This window comes from Sinocyclocheilus anshuiensis, unplaced genomic scaffold (genome assembly GCF_001515605.1).
Source record: "Sinocyclocheilus anshuiensis isolate Anshui unplaced genomic scaffold, SAMN03320099.WGS_v1.1 scaffold694, whole genome shotgun sequence".
Classification (NCBI taxonomy): domain Eukaryota; kingdom Metazoa; phylum Chordata; class Actinopteri; order Cypriniformes; family Cyprinidae; genus Sinocyclocheilus; species Sinocyclocheilus anshuiensis.
Window position 1 is genome coordinate 450,496 of NW_015542477.1, and position 15,522 is coordinate 466,017.

The 15,522-nt window shown below is 38.8% G+C and overlaps 1 protein-coding gene across 4 annotated transcripts in view; it reads right to left on the reverse strand.

Moving 5' to 3' along the window:
- Positions 1 to 11,939, reverse strand: part of LOC107693920 (splicing factor, arginine/serine-rich 15-like) — a 16,947-nt gene extending 5,008 nt beyond the window's left edge. The window contains exons 1-20 of one of the 4 annotated variants that reach the window (XM_016493465.1): positions 11,748 to 11,939; positions 8,694 to 8,777; positions 8,493 to 8,537; positions 8,253 to 8,414; positions 8,007 to 8,136; positions 7,031 to 7,173; positions 6,697 to 6,873; positions 6,430 to 6,518; positions 4,772 to 4,865; positions 3,811 to 3,963; positions 3,651 to 3,718; positions 3,370 to 3,560; positions 3,124 to 3,224; positions 2,926 to 3,039; positions 2,255 to 2,411; positions 2,069 to 2,172; positions 1,829 to 1,982; positions 1,638 to 1,718; positions 1,436 to 1,522; positions 685 to 1,306 (exon numbers count right to left, since the gene is read on the reverse strand). In XM_016493465.1, coding sequence (XP_016348951.1) covers positions 685 to 1,306; positions 1,436 to 1,522; positions 1,638 to 1,718; positions 1,829 to 1,982; positions 2,069 to 2,172; positions 2,255 to 2,411; positions 2,926 to 3,039; positions 3,124 to 3,224; positions 3,370 to 3,560; positions 3,651 to 3,718; positions 3,811 to 3,963; positions 4,772 to 4,865; positions 6,430 to 6,518; positions 6,697 to 6,873; positions 7,031 to 7,173; positions 8,007 to 8,136; positions 8,253 to 8,414; positions 8,493 to 8,537; positions 8,694 to 8,777; positions 11,748 to 11,777 — 2,786 coding nt within the window. In that variant the 5' untranslated portion in view covers positions 11,778 to 11,939. Of the gene's footprint in view, positions 1 to 39; positions 1,307 to 1,435; positions 1,523 to 1,637; positions 1,719 to 1,828; positions 1,983 to 2,068; positions 2,173 to 2,254; positions 2,412 to 2,925; positions 3,040 to 3,123; positions 3,225 to 3,369; positions 3,561 to 3,650; positions 3,719 to 3,810; positions 3,964 to 4,771; positions 4,866 to 6,429; positions 6,519 to 6,690; positions 6,874 to 7,030; positions 7,174 to 7,872; positions 7,905 to 8,006; positions 8,137 to 8,252; positions 8,415 to 8,492; positions 8,538 to 8,693; positions 8,778 to 11,747 lie in introns of those variants that run through there. The other 3 variants (XM_016493462.1, XM_016493461.1, XM_016493464.1) reach the window with 3 other exon arrangements.
- Positions 11,940 to 15,522: the final 3,583 nt, after the last annotated feature.

The following is a 15,522-nucleotide window of genomic DNA, read 5'->3' on the forward strand; positions in this document are numbered from 1 at the left end:
TTTTTTTTTGTATGTTGTAAACATTAAGTTAGAAAACATTACAGCAAAAGGGTCTTAATATCTTATTTTAGTCAATGTTTCCATTACTAAAACTAAACAGGGATATCATTGTAAAGTAAAAACCAAAAACGGCCAGTCAAAATCTACAAACATCATTCGAGTAATGTTAGCATATTTACAGCAGAATCATTAATTGTTTCTTTTCCTTATCTTCAGTCTTAATACAACATTCAAGCTTTACTGAGGTGGGACAATAAATTCACAAGGCAACGCTCCACGTTTGCCGAAAGATGCTTTATAAAGTCTGAAAAACTTGGTTTGGGATGAGGAACCAAGCATCATATGCATAAAGCAACCCACAACATTAGACTTTGAGTTCTAGCCAGCAGTATTCAAGATTAGCACTGACATGTGAGAAGCTCATATGGTCTTGACATATAAAGAGGCCTCTATGACTCTTCCGTATGTGTTTGTTCGGCAGTTTTGTTCTCTGCTATAGGTTCTGAGGCTTTAGACTCTGCTGTGGCTGCGGTGGAAGGTGCTGGAACATCGGGCTTGTCTTCAGGAAGTTCTTTAGTAGTGTTTGCACTGGGCTTGTTGGTATTTGCTGCAAGTCTCTCATTGGGTTCCATGCTGGTGAGACCCAGTCGATCGAGTCTATCATCTCGATCCCAGCGTGTGCTCCTCTCTCTGCTTCCTGCAGAGCGCCTCGTCCGTTCTTCACCGTCCCGTCCTCTATCCCGATCCCTCTCTCCATCCGGACTTCTCCTCCAGTCCCTGCGTTCCCTCTCTCGGTCCCATCCGCCTCGTTTTTCCGGCTCCTCGTGCCAGCCTCCAAATCGCACACGACCATCCGGCCTCTCACCGCCACGACCCTCGCCAAAAGGGCGCCGCCCAACGTACCAGTCCTGTACTCGATCTCTGCCCCGCCCTAAACCAGGGCGCTCGCCTCTGAACGGCCTCGCCTCGTGATCATTTGGCCCGTCTGGTCTGGGTCCGCTCGGCCTCATGAAGGGAGGTCCGGGAGGGGGGAAAGGGCCCCTGAAGCCATGAGGAGGGGGCGGCATGCCGAAGCCCCCGGGTGGTGGCTCGCGGTGCATCATCTGAGGTGGACCCCTGGGTGGCATCATCTGTGGTGGGATGGGTGGCATGCCAGGTCGAGGAGGTGGAATGGGGAAGCGCTGCATGTGTGGGAGCGGCATCCCTGGGGGCCGCTGGAGAGGCATCATTCCCGGCCTTGAACCTAGAAGACCTGGTGGAGACTGCATGCCCATCCCTGGTGGACCTCCAGGAGGCACCTGGTTTCCTGCGGAGTTAATGATATAACAATGAAATGACTTCACAAAGACACATGAATAAAAAAAACAGCATGACTATATTAAATATATATTTCATAATATTTTGTGATTAATGAGACACAGACACAAATACACACCTGAGTTGAATCCCTCTGTTCCATCGCTGTTGATTCTTGGGCCCATACCTGCTGGATCGTTCGACAGGTCTTCAACTGAGCTGCCAACTACAGCAGAAAAAAATCAGGTCAGATGGGAAATTTGAAGAAACTGAACACTGGTTTACTGGTCAAGCCTATAAAAACAAAATTAGGTAGGGTTTATACAATAAAGTCTGCCCACCTGGAGGCATGCCGATACCTGCTGCAGGTGGAGGAGGCCCAGTGGCGCCCAGAGGCGGCATGGCACCCGGGGGGAGAAATCCTGAAACAAAGAATAATGTGTTAGTAACTGGTACAATACTTCTCTGAAAACAAAACATCTATCCTCCTGATAACACGCTTAATAACATTGTGTCATTAGTATTTCTGTACCTGGTGGCATCTGCATGGGGTTAAAGCCTGGCCGTATGAAGGGACCTGGGGGTGGGGGAACCCCAGGTGGGAAAGAGGGGGGTGGGATGTTCAGGGGTCCTGGGAATCCTGGAGGTGGGACACTGACTGCTCCCATTGGCTGGACAGGAGGAACCTGAAGAAGAACAAAAGAAGGAAAAATGAATAAATAGGACCAAATCTAAAAACTTTAGGAAGAGGAACCAGGGCAATATGAGTTACCTGCATAGGTACTATAGTCGGGCTCTCCTCCACTTTTCCCACCTCAGGCCTGCCGTTCTGAGACTCTTCAGCCTTCTCCAGCTCAATCTGAGAGCTTCTCCATTCTGTGCAGGAACATGCAAACAATAAGTTACAATGTGAGCTCAATGCCTAGACAAATTATTAACAACTGGTTGCAATAGTTACCTGGTGCAAGAGTATCAGGGTCCAGCATCCCTCCTTCTCTAAACACATCGAGGTCCTCCATCTTTACTTTGGACCATGGTATATAGGATACACCCAACTCCACATCCCAATACTGCTTGAATTCAGCCTTGATGCCCTTATTCAAAGCCCAGGCAATCTGGAAAATACAGTTATATAATAATTGTGAAAAAATACCAATAATACTGTTCAAAAGATTTAAGTCATTAAGATTTTTAAAAGATATTAATACTGTATGACGGTAAAGATAAGGTATTTATAAGGTCTATTTACGTTGTTTTGAATTTTCTATTTATCAAAGATCCCTGAAAAACATACAAAGAATATTAAGCAGCACAACTGATTATAAAACTGATAATAATAAAATCAGAACACTAAATTACCAAATTAAGCAGCAAATCAGCATATTAGATTGATTTCTGAAGGATCATGTGACAGACAAAAATTCAGCTTTGACGTCACAGGAATAAATTACATTTTAAAAACTATTTAAATAGAAAACAGTCATTTTAATTTGTGATATTATTTCACAATAATACTGTTTTACTGTCTTGATTACCATATGACTTCTTTTAAAAACATTTACAAAGTTTTTAATTTCTTTTTATGTGGTTTTATTTTTATCAGTCTGTGCTAAAATAATCATCTGATACCTTCATGGCTTTCTGGTTGACTTTGTATGGACCTCTGCTTAGTTTCTGCAGGGCTCGATAGGCATCCTGACGATGAATCATGACAATGTAGGCACAACCACGAGGAGGAATCATCTATCAAAATCAGACAAGATCAAATGAGACTTCAGCGCAAAAATCCAACATCATCTTATGTTCCCCTAATTCTCAAGAACATACATTAATTGAATCTATCTGCCCAAACTCCTCTAGTAAACAGGCCACGTCCTGCTGCTGTGTCCTTTTATCCAGCTGTCCCACCCATAGAGTAGTACTGCACACTGAAAGAGAGAGATACACAATTCCACACTGGCATCAGGAAGAAGGTTAATACTGTGTTATGCGTACTTTACAGTGGGCAATTAAGCATAATCCGACTGCATCGACTTGACTAGTGGTCACAGTAGTGAAAGTGGCCTTGCTTACCACTGAGAGTGTTATTCTTTATAGGAGGAAGGCCTTTTTGTCTTCGTTCTCTTTCCTTTTCTCTTTCTCTTCTTTCCTGAGACCGCGAGCAAGGTGACTGACGCCGTCGTTCTCGAGAACGAGAGCGCGACCGCCGATGCCGCATTCGTCTGGTACGGGAATTGGACCGAGACCTTCTTCTTTTAGGAGATCTGAAACAAAAACAAAAACAACAACAACATTTAACCTTGTCACGAGGACTAGTGTTGTTGTTCATAAGGACAGTGGTTTGTTGTACGCACCTCGACCCTGAACGTGACCTCCTGCCATCGGGGTAAGGCCTAGCCGATGCATCTGAATTCATCATTTCCTGTGCCACAAGTTGTCAGAGATTAGTATTAAATTCTACAGCAGCTTAACAGTTAAGAATCAGTTAATTGTTCATTTCCAAAATGATTTTACCGGATGCTGATGTCCAGCCATGTGTTGACTGAAGGTGTCATTCTGAGGCGGATAAGCTGCATGTGGCTGCCCCATCTGAGGCATCATGTCTGGATAGGGCTGAGAGGTCATAAGACCAAAGCCTCGGACCTGTCCATTTGAAGGTAGAACAACCTGAGCATACAACAACAATAAAAACCAAAACGTGACTGTCGATTTATTAAAGGGGTCCTATTATGCTCTTTTACAAAGTCTTGATTTTGTTTTGGGGGTGTACTAGAACAGGCTCTCATACTAGGTTGTTCGAAAAACACATTATTTTTCACATATTTTACATTATTACAACACCTCTCTCCCCAGTCTGGCATGAACGGCTCGAATAGTTCCTGTATCAAATGAAGGCCCGCCTTCTGAAATACGAAATGTGCTGTGATTGGTTAGCTGGGCTAGTGTGTGCTGTGATTGGCAGCACTTGGCGCCTGGTCGGGAAATGTCATGCCCCTTACCATAGCTGCCTGCGAGCTTCAGTGTAAATATTGCGTCAAAATCAAATCAATTTGAGCACGATTTAAACCCGGATGATTGTAACCACTCTAAGTTCGTCTGCCTTGGGAAAGCTAGCGTGTCTCCGACATAGTGATAACACTCGTTGCCTTCTCTAGTGCAGCTCAACCAGGTCTCATCCCATTCGTCGATATTTGTGATATCACAAATCCCGGAAAATATGCGTTGTAGTCCAAACGAGTCGTTCGTTGTAGTTTTTGAAAAGTGATTTCTGTTAAATAAAATATCTCCTTTTGAGGTGGACTTTGATTTTTCTAACTTTGCAGATAATTTTTATGCTCAAACAGCAACATTACAGACTAACTAAAGTTGAAAAAGTGAAAAAGCATAATAGGACCCCTTTAAATTACAGGAAAATGTCATTAAAATCAGATGTCAGTCCAAAATGTCTCCATATAAGAGCACTGTAGTAATCTACCTGTTGCCGCTGTGATACAGCCATCATATGTTGTTGAAAGTGCTGCATCTGATTGGCTGGAGGAAATCCTGGGACGGTCTGCTCATGAAATCCTCTGCGAAGAAATAACACACTGAAAATTCTGCACAAGCTCAGCAGGTGATACAGGGATCAACGCTAAGGATTATTTCGGTCAGACGATCGGGCCAGTGGTAAAAAATTTTACTTGCCCTACCAACATTTTCACTGGCCCTACCACAAAAAAGTAAAATAGTTGCTGTTATCATTGTTTTTGATCTGTTATCTTGTATTCTAATAAATAAGCTTATATGACACCAATATTTTAGATACCAATTAAATTTTACAATTCTCTATTTCAATTTCGATACCACAGCAAAAATCACTTGCCAAAAATAAACATAAATATAAAGTTTAAACATTATTAAAGACAAGTGACAGCCAGTAAATAATAACAAATGAACAAAGTACAAGTAATAGCACAATTAAATATAGGCCTATAGCACAAAGATAGAAATGAAATTATGCTTTAGGTTTTTATGTTTGTAGATGTTCAGGTACAGAAATTGAAAAATCACATAAAATAACATTTGCATATTCTTCACTCTGTGTTGCACCTTGATTTTTCATAGCCATTTGAAATTAGAGGCAACCACTGCATTTTAATCATGAATTGAAAAAAAAAAAAAAATCATGTGCAATTTTTGATTTATATTAGACTGTATAATATCAAAATCTGAAGCAAAAACAGAATGACCTGACTTTAGCTTTGTGAAATCATACTACAGAAAACATCGGTATGAAACAGAAACAGCAGACGGGCTGAATGAGACGCAGATTCACTCTCTGACAGCAGGCGGCGCTTATGGTACAGTAATACAGCGTTTCCTTGGTTACCGCTGTAAACACAGCAGCCTGCACTTATTAACACTAATTTAAATGCATTATACAGAGACAAAATGAAAACACATTGAAAAGACATTTCTGAAAACAGTCAGTTCCCCTCAGAAACATTCATATAAAATTCAGTATTTGGATTTTCTTCCTATATTTCGTGCATCGTGAACAGTGATCTTTTTCTGTCTGCTACAGTAGCTATTTTTTCCTCTTTGTGTCCGTCTTCAGCATCTCTGGCCTCTGTTAATGACCGTATACAGACTAATTATAATAGTAATATTTCCACACAAATGGCCATTGGGAAAATAATTGCAGTGCAGTTTGTGTGCAAGCACGGAATAGAAGATAGTCTGAAATAAAACAAAAAATGTCTGACATCTGTACTCCAGTGTATAAATTCAATTTAGATTAATCATTGTTAAAGCTACAAAATTACTTGCCAGGACGGGTATTTTGACATACGCGGCTGTCTGTGCGCGCGCTGTTCACACAGAACACAGCGAGTGAGTACTGAAAGGAGTTGTCTTTCGCGCCTAAATGCTTTTTAATCGCTTGAATTTTTTAATTAACAAGTCTTAAAAATACATGCAAATGATCAAATTTCGTGACGACGCTGCAGTGGCCCAATTGGGCAAGTGACAAATCCGTCTACTGTCCCGAACGTCTTTCACGCTAGCCCTGGGCCATCGGGCAGTCCTTATTGTCGAGCCCTGTGATATACTGTATATCAGCGTTCAAAATATGGTAAAGGAGATGCTACTTACATAGCAGGTTGGACAGACGGCGTTTCATCCTTCTTTGCCTCCTCACCCGCTTCTGGCTCATCATCATAGTCAAAGCGGTCCAGAAGGGTCTGAAGAATGAAGATGAAAAAGAATGTCAGTGACTTTAGGCCAACTAGGGATGTGCAAACCAACACAATATCAAAGTAAATTAGTTGGTTGGTATATCGGGCTGGTTTTGGGGTCCCCTGTTCCTGATGTATCTGACATGGTCAGTGTTGAAAAAAACAACTGATCTCTTACTTTCACCTTGTCGAAGGTGGCTTTCTTCTCCTCAGGCTGTGGTGCGTGATGGATGTGCTGATGTGTGAGGGTGGAGGAGGCAGTCATAGCCTGGGCCTGTGGGTGGAGGTGACTCGTGTTATTGTCCACAGCTGGAGACTGAGGTTTCTCTGGCGGCTGAAAGTTCTGAAGCATCTGCTGAAGCTTTAGAAAACAGTGAACATGAATATCCCGAATGGGTTAAAATTATTTCATGATTTCTTTCTTATTTTTTCATGCTAAAATCATCCCAAGGTGTTAAATGCTTTGTCCTTCCCAAACAACTGATATGCAGGAAACCCAGTGCATTCAGTCGACTAACCTGCTGTCCTTGAGAAGACTGAATAAATTGAGCAACAGCCGCAAAGGCATCTGAGTTCTGAAGCGGAGGCACAGCTGCTGCGATCGAGTTTGGCGTCACCACAGGATGAGCCTCTTGTTCCCTCACCGGAGACTGTGGAGATGCTGCAATAACACATTGATAATCAACTTATTATATGTCAGTAGGAAACTCTAAATTAAATGTAAAAAGGAAAACCTTTTAAAACAAGACAAATGCCCCACAAGGTATTTTCATTGATGATGCATGCAAATCACAGAATCAGAGTTCTGAGTCGATACAATACAATTAACAGTTTGAACTAATTAACTGAAAGAAAAAAATTTCTAACACCATTTTAATACTGAGGCTTAAATTAGAGACACTATTAACACATCTACACTACAATTCAAATGTTTGGAGTCCGTAAGTTTTTTTTATGTTTTTGAAAAAGCTCACCAAGGCTGCATTTATTTAATCAAACGTACAGCAAAACAGTAAGACTGTGAAATATTATTACTTTTTAAAATAACTGTTTTTGATTGTAATATATTTTAAAATGTTATTTATTCCTGTGAATGTGAATTTTCAGCAGACATTACTCCAGAAATCATTCTAATATGCTTATTGTGCTCAAGAAACTTTCAACAAAACAGTTCAGCTGCTTGTTTTGTTTTTGTCAAAACCTTGATATATATATATTTTTTAATTATTTGATGAATAAAATGTTCAAAATAACAGCATTTACTTGAAATAGGAATCTTTCTATACTGTTACTTTTGATAAATTTAGAGTTTCATAGCTGAATAAAAGCATTAATTTCTCGCAAAACAAATCTTACTTACCCCAAACATTTGCTACTGTCTTGCTGCTCATACTTGCGACCAGAAAGACAAGTTTGTATCACAAAACAAATCTCGTAACAGATAAGAAGTGCATTAAAATAGGATATTCACAATGTTACACATCAGTGTCTTACCCCCATCAGGGCCGCTGTCTAAGCCTGTTGAGCTGCTGGATCCAGCAGCCATGTCCAATAGAGGCTGGATTACATCAATCTTAAACACTCCATTCTTCTGCCACAAGTTCAGCACTCTCACTATCTTACTCTGAAGAAGGAAGAGAAACATTATAAAGTGAGAATCATTTAAATCATACAACAAGAGTACTGAATAAAAAGCTGTAAAAAAAATGTATAAATAGGCGTATTGCTGGATATTCTCACCCTATCTTCTGTGGGACACAAGCAAAGATTCTCAAATGTTCCTGTGATGTTTTTGGTGAACCTAGGTCCAAACACATCTTTATCTGATCCAAACTGATGCCGTGACTGTCTCACGATGGAATCCACCACATATAGCCCTGGTACTTTGTACTCGGGTTTGCACTGTGCACAAGATAGCATTCAGTAAATGAACACAAACATCAATCATCCATCTTGAATTCAGACCAGATATGCACCTACCTTCTTTATGAACTTTTCTACGATTTGGACAACATGCTTGTATAACTGGAAGACGCAAAAAAGAAAAAAGGATTAAATGGAAGGGTTTCAAATGTGTCACTCTGCTAAAACACACATACTGTATCATATTTTAACCCAATAGCATCAGGTATCAGTTGTGAAGGGTGTGATTACTGCGCTTCAACCTCAAGATCAACTTACTTTAATGGCTTTTATGGCAGATTTGGTGATGGAGATCATCTTGGCCCTCGAGATGGGAGGCTTGGTGTCCATCAAGGAGAACAACTGCAATGAAGCCATAAAGTAATGTTAAGGCATGTAATGCAAGTGAGGTTGAAGTGAAATATAGAAACTTCATAAATGGGTAAGCTCACACTGAAATCTTAAAAATGCTGGCAATACTTGTTAGAGTGGAAGCAACGTCAAGGTTTTGCAGAGATATCATTTTAACTAAACATGAAAAGTAGCATGATATTGCTGTTTTTTAGATACTGTGGTATTACACCATGGTTTATGGACATACCATGTAAATCCCATGATACATGAAATACGTACAGAATTCAATACAGCAGTATGGCTCAAAGTAGCATGCTATTAGCAACTCATCCCATCTCTGTTTTTGTAAGGAATATGCTTATAAACACTATATTTAAAAAAATATTTATATTAAAAATTAACCAAATTGTGCTTCTTGTCAAGCAAAACAGCTTTGGTATGGATTAACAAAAGGCCTTTATAATTTAAGACACCATTTACAAATACAGATGCACCAGAATATTGTTGACAAATATGGTTATTCAAAGACTCAAATACTCATATATCCTTGAATGGCACATTCAGACTTGCTTATACTGAACTTCTTGTGGAAAAGGGAAGTGTACGGGGAAATACTTCCCCATATTTCATCTTAATATGCAAAGTCAAAACACCCATTCTGTAAAAAAAATCTCCACTCTGAGAATCAAACAAACCACACCAAAAGAACTCCCCACTTACACCCGCCCACTTACAATGGAGGACTGTGAATGACGTTATAGTCAGTCTTCCTACACTCTCAACCTATTTTAATATATGTACATATGCATATTTTGCAAGAAACTTAAAATTTATGGTTTCTAAATGCATAATCAAATCTAAAGTTGCGCTTGTGTACTTCCCTACTACATAGTAAGCGAAAAACAGTACACCAAAAGAGTAGTATGTCCGATTCAAAGTATTCGAAAAACGAGAAGTACCTGGATGACCTACTACTTCTGGCGGGATTCTGAAGTGTGCATGAACACTTTATTATCCCATGAGGCCACGGGAGAGGATTTATAAATGGCAATGGAGCAACACATCTGATGCTGGAAGGTCACGTGAATTTAACAAATTTCATTCATAATACCTATTTTTTATACTATATAAAACATACTTTTCTAACGTTAGTGAAGTAAGTTTGAATTTAAATGTATTACCTACTCAGGTCTGTAATGTTTTGATTCACCTCCTAGCTCCCAACAAAGACTTTTTAAAAATGACTAAGAAAAATTAATGGAAAAAATACTTCTGGAACCAAGGCTGCTGAAAAAGTGGGCGGGCACTGTGGCACTACATTTAAAGGGATAGTTCACCCCAAAATGAAAATTCTGTCATTAATTACTCACCCTCATGTCGTTCCAAACCCTTAAGACCTCCGATCTTCTTCGGAACACGAATTAAGATATTTTTGACGAATTTCGAGAGCTCTCAGATCCGCCCATAGACAGCAAGGATCCTAACACGATCAATGTCCAGAAATGTAGCAAGGACATCGTTAAAATAATCCAGCTACGAGAATACTTTTTGTGTGCAAAGAAAACAAAAATAACAACTTTGTTGTTAAAAGCTGTAAGACCTTCGTTCATCTTCGGAACACAAATTAAGATATTTTTGATGAATTCCGAGAGAGTCACCCTGGCGCGATTTTGGAGAGTATCACATACATAAAGAACATATGTACACAGATACGTTGTTTACGTTCAGATCAAAGCGTAAACAATGTATCTGTGTACGGTGCTGCTGACATGGAACAGCATACGTTGTTTACGTATGTGATACTCTCCAAAATGGCGCCAGGGTGACTCTCTCGGAATTCATCAAAAATATATTAATTTGTGTTCCGAAGATGAACGAAGGTCTTACAGGTTTGGAACAGAATTTAAATTTTTGGGTGAACTATCCCTTTAAGCATCCTGACCAGTCCTGACATACTCGCTAAACCAATGGCGTGAATTTGGGGGAGGGACTATCAATTTGGCTGCCCAATAACACAAGAGCAAGCGTGTGTGAAAACGTGATTGAAAACAATCATTATTTTTGTATCTCAGTTTTAGTGAGGCTTGTGGTGCAGAAACTGCAAACTTCACCTGTAAGTTTGGAAAAATGAACACTTTTTAACTTTAACACTTTGCAAATAAATAACCGCCCAAATTTACATAAACTCGCATCCAGCAAGACTACTGATAAACACTGAACTACAGTAGGCGGAGGTTAGATGAACAGAAATGCATTTGCATGTTTCTTAAAGGTACAGGTAACAAAACAATACTTTTAAAGGGCCAGAGAAAAGATAGAAAATGGTCGTTTGCAACTACATTTTCACTGTTTTGGGAGCAAAAACTTCATGGGCATTAAGAAAATGATGGTTTTTGTGGAATACGGTACCTTTACAATTATTCTGTCACAATTTTGGACAATTAAGTTAGCCATTTGCGGCCACAATTGTTTATCTCGACTAGCAAACAATATAAAGTTCCTGAAAGAAAGAACTGTAACAGGTTATGGATGTTCCCTGAATGAACCTTAAACGTTACGCTGGAGGACCTACACACACAGAGCGCAGACTGTAAACAACACGAGCACTAACTGTTAGTTTGTAACTTACGTCATCTTATAACTTTAGCACAGAAGTGTATTCATACATGTTAGATCAGGCGTAGAAAAAAGCCGAAACCAACAGGCAAAGTGACCAATTGCAGACCATGCTGTCTATTATCACGATTAGGCCTGTTATTATGGCGTTTAAAATACCATAATACACAGATCTAAGCATTTACACTAACATTTACGAAAGGGCAGTTTCGTATGAACAGCTAGATTCAACCTGGCAGCATGCAACTGCGCATTTTAAACACTGAGGCCTTCATCTGACTTGGGCCGTTGCAACACATTGAACGCTTGTGATCAACAAACCGCCATTTTACAGCCGTTTCATCTTATTGAACACACACACACCTCATGATTAAAAGCGTTGACGGCATCCATGGTGTCCCGTCTCTGCTTTGCAGTCAGTTTTTCCGGTAAAATCAGAAATATGTGTGGTGCCGTCCTCCAGCAGGCCGCCCCAACATGTCCGCCCCTGGCAGCAGCAGACAGACAGCTCGGAGTCGGACTCAGAGTCGGCGCGGTGCTCGCGGTGCAGGATGGGATTGAGAGACTGCTGTTGCGACAAAGGGCCACTAGACAGCGCTAGAAGAACGCAGGCAAGAGCGAAAATCACATTCTTTTTTATGAGTTGATTTTATAGTAATACAAACTCATTCTCCTAAGTTTACAGGAAATAGTTAACATTTAGTTGATAACAAACATAAATGCATTTAAAACCAAACAAATCGAAGCATATTGTCATGGTAAATGCGGACACTATTTCAAATGTAGCTTAAACAAGTGTTCACATGAACTTTTAAAAACATAATTTTCTTCTTGTTCCCACCAAATGAGAACCTGTTATGTAGATTAAATGTAAATTAGACACTACTAATTCCTTATGTAAACATATTTTTCAACACTTTTATTATACCAGAAGATGAATTAAAGAGGAAAATTAGCCTATCCTATTTTACTTACAATGAAAAAATAAACACATTAAAAAGTCATATGTTTTGTGTACTCCAAACATTATAGTGATTATAAATTCTGTGTTCCTGGATTATAAAACATGAAAATATGGTTTGACTACATTTGGTTTATCAAATCCTTCGGGCTTAAATTCTGCTCATTATTATTCCAAATGCTGGAGGCTGCCTGATGTTCACCCACCACCCTTGACAGTTCGGATAAAACTGATGATTCAGTCCCTCTTTCATGAGCAACTGCATTCACTTAAAACTTGCTGTAGGTCTGTAATAGGAAACAGCTGATTTTCAAAGTGTTTGAATGAAGATGAAGATCCTTTCAAATTAAAAAGGACAAAAAGATTAAGACGCCTTGAATACGTTCATGACAAAGCATTACATGTGCTTAGAGGCCTTCACTGACCTTTGGTTCTTCTATTAAAATAATGTTCCACTGAAGTCCTTTGTTTATTAAAATTCACGTCAGAAATGAAGCAAAGGAATGTACACTAACATTCAAAAGCTTGGGGTCAGTAAGATGTTTTTAAAAGTCTCTTATGCTGCAGTTATTTGATCAAAATACAGTAAAATGTAATATTGAAATACTACATTTTAATGTTTTTTTTATTTTAATACATTTTGAAATGTAATTTATTCCTGTGATACCAAAACTGAATTTTCAGCATGATTACTCCTTTTTATTAATACTTTATTTTATTATACTTTATATTATTATTAATTATAAAAACAGCTGTGCTGCTTATATGTTTTCAGAGACTGTGATACTTTTTTAAGGATTCCTTGATGAATTGAAAATTCAAAAGAATTGCATTTATTTGAACTAGAAATCCTTAACATTAAAACAATATTTACTTTACTTGTAATCAGTTACAATGCATATCTGCTGAATAAAAGTATTAGCCTAATACTTTCAAAAACAAATCTTACTGACCCCAAACTTTGGAAAAGTATAGTGTAAGTCTAGCACAGGTTAATAAAACTGTAACTCCAACAGAGGGCGTCATTTAGTTAAAGACAATTCATTAATTTGCAATATGGTCAAATTGTCCAAATGCAGCTTATCATTCATAAAATGATTCTGGGAAAAGTCTGCAAAACAGTTCAGAATATAATGGTAAACAGTTTATTTATATGATTTGCTAAAATTTCACAAACATTCAAACTTTTTCCAATAAGCTCAGTGTCAGTGATTGATGAGCATATTATTATGATTGGATTATAAAGCTCCTCCCTTCATTTAAGTATTAACCACCCTTATTAATGTGCATAAGCATATATACACTATAGTGTTAATGTTTGATGGACATGCCATGGTACTCTAAAACAAATGGCTTTAATCCACGAGTGAAATCATGAGCTAAAACAGATTACGTAACCCTGCCTCTGGCTGCTTGGACTGCTCACTGTCATTGTCTTAAGGAAATAGTGAGATCCAGAGAAAGTGTCCAGCTTTACTATGGTTTATTTTGCATGCCTAAGTGACCGGCGAACACAGAGATATTGTATAAGACCGTGTAATTTAAACCATGATGTTTGGCATCACACTGCTGGCATTGTGTTTTGCTCCAAACTTTTTAAAGATGACATTAAATCTGACTGGGAGAAGAAAAAGGGGTTCTGAAACCAAAATACTCTCAGTGTGAGTGGATACGACCTTCAGGGACAAAACATTGCTTCTCCATGATACAATGGTATGAGTAAGCTTGCTATCTTGTTGCACTACCTTGATTCAGTTTATGTAATATCCCCTCAAATGTCTAATTGTGTTGACAGCTTGGGGAACGGGTGCAAACACAATTTCCAGGTTGGGATGAGAAGAGGCTGCTATAAAACAGCCTTGCAATAGTCCGCATCGGTTACTCCTAGATGTATTTTGTCGTTCCTTTGTGAGCGCTTTTTTATTTTCTTGAGATTTGTGGGCTCTGTGATTACTTATTCTTCAGAAATAGAGTTCATGACCTTAATAAAATAGTCTACACTGAAATGAATAGGTCCATACTTCACTAAAGCTTAATCCTGTAAATCCTGAAATAACAGTCAGAAAAATGTAGCCTATAAGTATCATATTTGAAACATCAAGCTTTTAATGGACCATATAGTATGATACGGAGCTCACACAGGGGAATAATGTTTTAATTTTATTTAGAGGCCCAAACTGAACAAAAATATGCAATTTGGTGCTGATGCTGATATTTATATGGTCAAAAAGTAAGATAAAATTCTGATTGTTAAGTAAATCATTGAGATCTTTATAACAGTAGCAGATTACTTTAAAATGCTACTAAAATGCTAAAGAAGATATTTAAATTCTTAGTTTAATGACCAAAAACATATAATGCTATGCAATACAATGATGATTGAGAGATGGGCAAATACATGTTCCTGAAACGCCTAATGTATCATATTTGATACTCACATTTCAAAATTAGTTACAGTCAGTTTATGACAGGCCAAATTCAGAAAAAGAATATTGAGCATTTGCACCATTATTGTTCAGGAAAAAAAGATAGGCCTACAGTTTGTTGAACACAAGGGGCAAATTGTCACAATGAAATATGCCATTAAAGGTTTTCTTCTTCTTCTTCTTAAAGTTTTCAGGAAACTCACAGCTAAAGTAGCTCCAGGCAGGCCTTGATCGCATTACAGCTCCATATCACTTCGCCAAATGATTTTTAGTTATTTCAAAGATCCTTGCAGCCTACAACAGCAAAAGAACCAAAACTCACAAAACACTGACCAAGCCAATAAATATAACAAATTACTATTTTTCCAACGAAAGTTTTATCTATGGAAAACATCTTTCGCTCTGTCTCATAAACGCACACACAGGCTACTGTAGCCTACACACACTCGCACACACACGGATACATACACACCAGAGCATGTGAGCGGAGCGGAGCGTGAGCGGAGTGGTAATATTTCCTTAAGAGCGCAGTCGCTCACATGCTCTGATACACACACACACACACACACACGCGCGCGCGCGCACACAACGTGCTGTCAGCGATGCCCAGCGACTTTATCATTAAAATAGTTTAGCAACTGAAAAGCTACATGACTTTTCTCAGTAGAGAGGTGGTAATCCCTTACGAAAAAGAAGTTTATTCAAGTGTGCTATTAGTATACTTCTTTTAAACTAAAAATAGGAAAGTATA